This window comes from Tenebrio molitor, chromosome 1 (assembly GCF_963966145.1).
Source record: "Tenebrio molitor chromosome 1, icTenMoli1.1, whole genome shotgun sequence".
Lineage (NCBI taxonomy): Eukaryota > Metazoa > Arthropoda > Insecta > Coleoptera > Tenebrionidae > Tenebrio > Tenebrio molitor.
Window position 1 is genome coordinate 39,668,901 of NC_091046.1, and position 9,254 is coordinate 39,678,154.

Sequence of the window (9,254 nt, forward strand, 5' to 3'; positions counted from 1 at the left end):
CTTTCTTACAAATACAACAAAATTGGAATTTTTAAAATACATACAGTCGCGAGCAATAAATTTTGGTCGTCAAGGTCATTCTTTGACGTAATCGAAAATGCTCCATTGTAAAACAGTCGTAAATATCATAACCTATCATTAGGGCCCGGATTTTAGGCAATTAAAAAGTCGGAAATAGGTGCCTAAAATAGTCCCTTAAACTACTGCAAATAGTCCCTTAAAAACTGAAAATAAGCCATACTAGGTCCTTAAAGTTGTGGTTAATTAAATTAAAAAATGTGTTTTTAAAGTTTTAAGTAGGTACACACAACAAGATATTTACTAATTATTTTTTATTAATTAATATACAATACTACAAGTTTGTTAGTTATTTACATTGTTACGTATTTACATTGCATACAAGATATTGCTCTAAATTTTCTACTTTAAAACATTGTCGGTTATCCACCAAAATGGACTTATATTTTGAAAAACTTCTTTCTACCTCGCAAGAGGTAATGGGCGCAAATTTGTAATAAATTTCTTCCATTTTGGTGTCATGTTCCGGCACATCTTCACCTCTAAAAATTCTTGCCAATTCTAGAAGAAATTTGTATCCAGGATTTTTTTCAGTAACATCTTCAAGTTTTTTTAATGCTACTGCTGCTACAGGGCCTGGAGATTTTTTTAGGGAGGTAAATACGTTTTCAACAATTTTGATTGAATCGGTTAAAGGTAACCCATTTTTTTCCAATTGAGTAATACTTTCGCAGATTATTTTAAAATTACTGCGAACATAAATTAATTGGTTTTTTATTCCGGGTTTCTTCATTATAGACTGTGCTTTTTGAATAGCAACAGCAGAACTTCCATCAAAGGACATGACAACCTGTGAGTAGTTAAAAACAGTTTAACAATCAATTAATTTGCTTATCTTTTATATACTTACTTCTTTAATGGAATCAAAGTGTTCGCTGTAAAACATAGCAGCCTGAAGCCATGTTCCCCATCGTGTTAAAATTGGCTGTGGAGGCAGTGGCATTTCTTTTAGTTTTTCTTTGTACATTTCAACTCTCAAAGGTGCCTTAACGAAAATTTTTTTCACGTTCGAAATTAAATTATCCACATCTTCATATTGATAGCGAATTTTTTCAGCCACTAGATTTAAAGCATGCGCTAAGCATGTGACATGCACAATTTTTGGATAAAACACCTTAAGGTGTCTACCAGATTTTATCATATATGGTGCTCCATCCGTTACAAACAAAAGAAACTTTTCAGCAACAACTCTGGTACTCCACAAGATTTCTACGCATAGAAATTTTAAATCAAAATAAATTTAAAAAAGTGAAAAACCCTTATCTAAAGATTGATTTACGAATCTAGCTATTGTCTCATGATTTGTTCTTTCTAATTGTTTAGACGCCAAAAGATAAGATTTTCCAGGTTCATCTTCTGAAAGTTTCCCAACCAGACAATTCGCCACATATCGCCCAAGTGCATCTGTTGTTTCGTCAACTGAAACCCATATGTTAAAAGGATCCAGCTCATTCCGAATGCGGTCAATAGTCTAAAAGTGAAAATAATTTTAAATTAAATATTAAAAGATAGTATGTTCATACATCTTTGTAGCATTTTGGTAAATAATTTTTCCGTAAAGTAGACTCATCCGGAATTTTTCTACCACAATATTTTGTCAGAAAATTCTGAAACGCAGGATTTTGTAGTTTGTGCCATGGTATATTGGCAGCTAAAAAGACGTTACAAAGTTCCATATTGAATGTACTATTTGCCGATTCCTCCAAGTTCTGTGTCAGCAACGTTTGCCGAAGCGGTGTCATAATGTTCTCTTTATGGATGGCCGTTTGCTCATGCTGTTGCAAGTGACATTTTTTTTCGCATATAAACTACAAAAAATAAAATTTTCAAATAAGTAAAAAATATAAAATGACATATTTTTAATTATGCTTAACTTACCAGTTTACCACAAGCTTTACAAAACATTTCTCGGGTTGATTTTATTTCATATAAATCTTTCTTGCTTGTCCACTGTAATATTTTTTCGCGTAAACTAATTTTTTGTTTCGGCATTATGTTCACTTTAAACAGGTTCACAAGAAACACGACCACTGCACGGAGATAAAGTAAACGAGAAATGACAAATTTGTAATGCTTATATTTACGTCTCCCACCAAATTTCAGAGGAGATGGTTAATTTTATATTTCTTAAATTTTTAGAAAATAACACCCTTAAGGTTTCTCTTATTGTTTCACTTCGGGATTTTAATTTTCGTTTTTATGGCAAGGACCATTTTATAAACGTTAAAGCTTCTAACAATACCTAAGTATCAGAAAACATTAGACCGCGTATACCTGCACCCCTTCGAACAGAGGCAAACAGATAAACTCTGTAATTTATGCCAGTCCAGTCTAATGGTTTGTGGTACTTAGGTATTGTCGGAGTATTTACCGCTGACATCATGGTCCCAACCGTAAAAGCGAAAAAGTAATTCCTGTATTGTACTGCACTTTGTACATTTCAGTAATTACATCTCCTTAAATTTTAAAATCATAAAGCATTGTAAATTTTATTGAGGTACCACTTTTACATTTTCAATACCGTAAACTTCCCAGAATTCGAAAATTGGGAAAAAACCGCAAAAATGAAATTGATTTTTGGTCATTTTAGGCATGTTCAGGCAGTTAAAAGGTAAAATAGGTATTTAAAGGGCATTTTAGGCCGAATAGGCAGAATCAAATATGGCTCTAATTACTCTAATTAAGCCAGAAATCATTTATAGACAAGTTTCATACATGTGCCTTAAAAAATAAAAATAGTCCATTTTGCCTAAAATCCGGGCCCTACCTATCATCATGTTGTATGACATTAATTGTCATTTTTTCTCAATTTTTGACACTTTGTTGACGTGGGCATAATCAGGCAGGGAGTTTTTTTAAATTTGTGACAATCTAACCAAATTTTGAAATGACATTGACGACCAAAATTTATTGCTCGCGACAGTACCTAAATAAATTTTTTCACGATCGGGAGTAGAAATCAACTTTTCGGATGTCAACATCGTGACAGAAGTAGAGCATTTTCTCCCTAGGGAGCAAATATTTGCTCCCTAGGGAGTTTTCATTTTTTTGACAGTTGTGACAAAAATCTAATGGGAGTTTTCATTTTTTTTTACTGTTGTGACAAAAATCTAATTGTGTTGTCAAGGCAACTACTAATTCCATTAAATTCATCGAAAGATGACAACTCATTTGTCATCATTTTTTTATTCTTAAAATTTGAGATTTTTGTGCTGTTTCTACTCCCTACCGTGAAAAAAATAGTATATATACTTCTGGAGAGAATGCTCATTTTTCCCTCGCTGCTTTGTAGCCCTCGGGCTTCGCCCTCTGGCTACAAACTGCACCTTAGGAAAAATCATGCATTTCTCTCCCTCAATATATAATATACTATTATCAGATCAGAAGGTATTTTACACGACCTATTACATATTAGACATTTTGTACAATTTAGGATACTTTCTGATATCAGATGTCTTAAAACAACGAACATCATACCGCAGGCATTCCTGCAGAGAAGCAAAAAATTATCTTCCTTAGTAAAAAACTGTGATGTGACAAATTCCAAAATTTGGAATTTCAAGGAGGCGTACAGTTCTTTCATTTTTTTCCTCACTTTAATGTGACATTAACATGTGTTATTTTCGTATGTTCTGTTCAAAAATGTAACATGAGAGGACTAAGAAGTACCAATGGTATTGTGTTTTAGTTGTCAACTTCAGCGTGTCGTTGGGGTCATTGGGACCTAAATTGAAAGGTAAAGGTGTATTTATCAGTTAGGGAAGCCGAAAAATCTTTTCAATATTAAAGTATCCACGTGAGGAATAAACGATACTTGGAAGACTGATGAGATGAATGATTGATTTCGATTTGGTGAAAATAGTGACGGAAAGATCAAAATCAAAAATGTAATGTCAGTTATAAAACAGAAATTTATTGATGTAAACAACAGGTTCAGCAGAAATACGATAAAACCACGAGGGCACCCAGCGATATTATCTGACTTGCGACGAGCCGCTCAGATGCTTTGCCATGCGGGGTTGGCGTCGGTGAATCCCTGGGAGCGGGATAGTGTTTTCCACATAAAGAAGTATATTTCACGTTGCATTTCCAGTCGAAGGGACACTTTGTGCACGGAGGTCCTACCTCAAAAATATTACTTCCTTTCATATTCCCAGGTGTTAGACCGGGAGCCGCTTTATAATTGCATATTATCGCCCATTTGTACCAGCTGAAATTATTCGCCGGATTCCATATTCTTGCACATCCCACGCGACGCATACTCCACCACACCAACTGTGTAAGATGGCCAATATGTCCACGGGGTGGGTTTTTATGAACCCACGTTTCATAAAGATATTCGAGACCGTCGACGTATTCCACTTCGTTGTACCTAAAATCTCGATCGGTCAAAATTATCGCAAAATACATTTCGATTGCAAATAAGACGCCTCGTGTGTCCTCCACATCCACTCACCATCTCTCGATGCTCGTCAGGTGATTATCGTCAAACTGTGCACTTACTCCTGCTAGGTTCTGTCCAACTGATGTTTCATCATGCGTAACCCTGCACTTGTCATGACCCGTCACAAAGTACCCTCCGTAGCATTTGGCGATGTATTCGAGCTCTAAGTCGTAGTTGAGTACCACCATGTTACTAATTGTCTTTCCGAACACGTATTTTTGTGGTTCTTTGCCGGATGCGAAAAAATTTCTTAATTCGTTGTGCTTATCCAGGACATCTTGGCGGAATTGTGTCAAGTTGTCCAGTACTACAGTACGTTGTCCTCTCATCTTGCAATCGCACGCCGAATGTTTCTCGCCTTCGCACTTAGGCACATTCATATTGCAATAGTTGAATTTTGTAAAATCGAATTGTCCCTCTGGATCCTGCTCGGAGATGATCGTGGTAATTATGTCTTGCTCTGGTTCTTCCTGTGATGCACATACACTCAATAAGATCATAAACACAAGTGCCCTTTTTATTAACATTTTCTTATAACTTTGAAGTTTGTGAGATAAAGCGACGTTTCGAAATATGAAAATTAAGTTTGTTACGTTGCTATGATATAGTCTCAAAAATGCATTTCATTTTCGTTTGAAAATGATATTGGGTGATTCAAAATGATTGTGGCGACTATGTACGAAAATTTATATGGCAACTGTGTGGATAGGGTAGAGTTGACATTTGTAAGACATTTCATAGGCTGCGTTTGATTTTTTTATACCATTGCACATTGTTTGACAATTTTCAAACTTGCGCGACTATGAAATGTCAACTCTGTCCTACCCACACAGTTGCCACATACATTTTCGTACATAGTTGTCATACTTATCCACAATCATTTTGAATCATGCAATATAACCTATTATTACGTTATTAATGTTTTCGTACATTCGTGTTGTTATTTGCTACTACTTACCATTGTTGTTGATACAATCTGTAAGTTGAACTTACCATCCTAATGCGGAATAGTTAATTTCGCAATCAGTGCGCTGTTAGATCACTTTTCACGTATGAGGCCAAAATTTGAAATAAATACCTGAAAAGTGACAGCGCACGAATATAGACCAACGTTTTTCGTGATCGTTTAAGTCCTAAAAAACATTAATTAATTGTAAATTCTGGTGTTATCTTCGATCTATGTCAAGTTAGGTATATACATTGAAAAGTTTGTACAGGGTGTTTTCGAAGTTGAAGCGTTCCTTGTACACGAGGTATTATACTCGTACATTATTATTCTTAAGAATTGTAGCCTGAATCTTCTCAGTAAAATGTTTTTATTAACGGAGATAATTGATTGTATATTTTTATAGTTTTCCAAAAAGAAAAGATCCTATTCACCAAGAGAATGACCACAACACTACTTGTTGGTGAGGTAACCATGTTCGGAAGTTCTAACCCATGGAAGTTCGAAAACAACAACTATCTGGACACCAGAAAATGGCGCTTAAGGTTAAGTAATGATACTCTGTGCCGTTTAAAACCCTCAGAAGGGCGAATCGTTTAAGTACGGTTCTCTAATACCATCTCCGTTATGTCCAAAGATGGAAGAGTTAAGAACCAAGTTTCCAACAATCAGAGTTATTTGAAGTTGTGTGGAGTGCTAGGACCGGTGCCCAACGACACTCTGAAATTGACAGTTAATGGTAGTTTCATGGTCAGAAACACGATACCACTGGTACTTCTTGGTCCTCTCATGTTACATTTTTCAAAAAGATTGGTTTTAATGAAACCTACGAAAATAATACATGATAATATCAAATTGTAGTTTGGAATAAAACGAGAAAAACTTTACACACCATATTTGGAATTTGGAAGAACTATAGCAAGAAGATAAAGATAGATCTGTTCCCAACTTGAAACGTTTCTCATCTAGAAGCAACGAAATTCATTTATGAGAATCACGACCTGCTAAATAGTCAGAGTGTCTATAGCAGCCTGGGCGTAGACCGAAAAATTCTATTGTTCTCATGATTCTGACATTTGGGGTTGTTTTCGGGGGTTGCTGTACAAAACTTAAAGTATACTTTCCACTCATTTCCAGCAAGAATGGCACGGATTAATTAATTAATAATTGTTTTGTTATGGACCCATCTTTATCTGAGATGACCCGCTTAGGAAATAATGTACCTACAGCAAATCCAAGATTGAGATTATAATTTTAATATTATTCCAGAAATAGGTTTACAACTAACCAAATTTGTTGTTGCTGCATTTACCGCAATATCAGTTCTAATATGATAAAAAAGCCAGTTCATAAACACTAACAGCAAAATATGTACTAAAAACCAGAAACACCAAACAGAACTACCATCAACTAAATTAATAAAATTTTTGTTATTAAAGTTACTTTTAAACTGTGAGACTCTTGACATTGCACTTTGACAACTTCACTGAATTCATTACATTTGTTTGTGAGGTTATGATTGTTTAGTGACATTCCCTCCTAAAGTGGCGCCGTGGAGATCACAAGCACTAAAGCTTCGCCCAGGCAGATGTATAGTGAAATATATCAACCATCAAGACGGCGGTGATGAGAATCATGACAATATGTCATAGCAACGTAGTAATCATATTTTTTTATACTTTCGAAATGTCGCTTTAACTGAACAAATTTTAAAATCATAAAAAATGTTAAAAAGGACAGTCGTGTTTGTGATGTTGCTGAGTGTTTGCGCATCTCAGGAAGAACCCCAAGCCAACACGACTCTTATGTTTATGGTCGAGGATGCCGAAGAAAAAGTCGATTTTATGACATTCGACTATTGCAAACTTCCCTGCGGTACAGTGAAACATTCGGCATGCAAGTGCAAGATGAGAGCACCACGTACGTACACTGCGGAGGGCGTCGTAGAATTCCGCCAATCTGTCCTCGATAAGCACAACAAATTAAGAAATATGGTCGCATCCGGCAATGAATCGAACGAATTCATGTACGGAAAGACAGCTAGCAACATGATGGTCATCAACTACGACTTAGAGCTCGAATACATCGCCAAATGCTACGGAGGGTACTATGTCTATGGTCATGACACGTGCAGGAGAACTGTTGATAAAGCATGGGTTGGACAGAACTTAGCAGGGACCGGTGGAAATTCTTCGACTGCTCACATGCTCAACATGGAGCGATGGTAAGTAAACGGATTCGAAACTGAAATGGGTTATGTCATTTTAACAACGAGATTTTAGGTACAACGAAGTGAAACTCATCGATAGGGCAGATTATATTTTTCCACATTTCAGTGGAGCAACTCCCAAAGAAGGAACCATTTATCATTTTACGCAGTTCATATGGGCGTCTATGACCCACATGGGATGTGCTAGAATATGGAATCCGAAGAATAAGGCCGACAGCGGCGCGTGGAGATACACAATGCTATGCAATTATAAAGGGCTTAACGGAAAAGCTATGAATATGAAGGACGAAGTAATTTTTAAATTAGGAGAGCCGTGCAGTGAATGCCCCTCCAATATGACATGTAACGATAAATACACTTCTTTGTGTGGAAAACTCGAACCCGTTCCCACCGGTCCTGGAAGAGCCAAAGGATCTGAGCGACTCGTCCCAAGCAGGATAATATCGTTGTGTGCCTTCGTGGTTTTATTATACTTTTGCTGAACCTGTTCTTTACATCATTAAATTTCTGTTTTATAACTGACAATATACTTTCGATTTTGGTGTTTTCTTCACTATCTTCACCCCATCGAAATCAATTGATCATCAAGCATCTGAGTATTGCTTTTCTTGAGGTAGGTACTTACTTTTGCAAAGAATTTTCTTGACGTTCGCACACGATGCTCGATTTACTTTCACTTGGCCCTATGTGCAGAAAGTTCGCCGGTCTATGCTTCCAGATTAATAACCAGATACCACTACAACTAGAACTAGAAAATGTCAGTTTGTAAATTCAGATTAGGATATCTTTAAAATAAGCTCAGTATGTGTTGATTCCCTGTTGGATCCACAAAGTGCCAAATGTTGAGATATATTTCGATATGCTGATCTTGATCAACGTCTTCTGATATACGAGTACAATTTACTAATCTGAGTTATTACAGTTTATGTTTTCTGAAAGGTATCTTACCTTTTATGAAATTAAAATTGTTGTCTAACTCAAAAGTGCCCTAAATTTATTCAGACACTTAAGAAATTGTAAAACCAATATTTAACATTTTCCGGTTATTAGCTTTACAGAGAATTACTAAAAGGAAAGGTTGTCCTGATTCTGATGTTGTGTCCTTATGACGTCGAGAATTATTTTTCATGTACCCTGTGAAGTTCCACAATGGCACTGTCAATTATCACTACTGTAACGATCGTTTAGTCTGGTGTGGTGAGATGAAAAGTACATTTGCTTAATTAAAGGAAAACTGGATACGATTCTGTCAGGAAGTTTTCGATGAACACAATTCTTGGAGAGAATATATCGCCTTCTGGAAGGAACCAAGCCCCATGCACATACGAAATGGGATTCAAAAACGCAATGGTTTCCATCTACGAAGTATTTTCGAGGTTTCGTTCATCTTCTACTTCGGGAGAGCGGCACATATGTAAAGTTGACACGCTCTTGGACCATTTCGGATTGTTTGCGTTTCTGTGGAAATGTTGGACGATAGCATGGAAGATGTAACTTCACCACCAATTTTGAGAATTGGGGCTTTGAATATCGGAGAACAAGATACATGTTGCAGA

At 36.2% G+C, this 9,254-nt stretch overlaps 2 protein-coding genes and 1 long non-coding RNA gene across 3 annotated transcripts; 1 reads left to right on the forward strand and 2 right to left on the reverse strand.

Annotated features, from left to right (window-relative positions):
- Positions 1-150: 150 nt before the first annotated feature.
- On the reverse strand, positions 151-3,378 carry LOC138139652 (uncharacterized). Its single transcript, XR_011162347.1, has 4 exons — positions 1,957-3,378; positions 1,602-1,886; positions 929-1,549; positions 151-868 (listed from the first exon to the last, which is right to left on the reverse strand). It is a non-coding gene; the product is annotated as an uncharacterized lncRNA (long non-coding RNA).
- Positions 3,379-3,971: 593 nt separating this feature from the next.
- On the reverse strand, positions 3,972-5,259 carry LOC138141576 (venom allergen 3-like). Its single transcript, XM_069062315.1, has 2 exons — positions 4,535-5,259; positions 3,972-4,450 (listed from the first exon to the last, which is right to left on the reverse strand). The coding sequence occupies exons 1-2, from the start codon at positions 5,047-5,049 to the stop codon at positions 4,012-4,014; spliced, it is 954 nt and encodes a 317-aa protein (XP_068918416.1). The 5' UTR covers positions 5,050-5,259; the 3' UTR covers positions 3,972-4,011.
- Positions 5,260-7,109: 1,850 nt separating this feature from the next.
- On the forward strand, positions 7,110-8,239 carry LOC138141261 (venom allergen 5-like). Its single transcript, XM_069061959.1, has 2 exons — positions 7,110-7,692; positions 7,751-8,239. The coding sequence occupies exons 1-2, from the start codon at positions 7,193-7,195 to the stop codon at positions 8,178-8,180; spliced, it is 930 nt and encodes a 309-aa protein (XP_068918060.1). The 5' UTR covers positions 7,110-7,192; the 3' UTR covers positions 8,181-8,239.
- Positions 8,240-9,254: the final 1,015 nt, after the last annotated feature.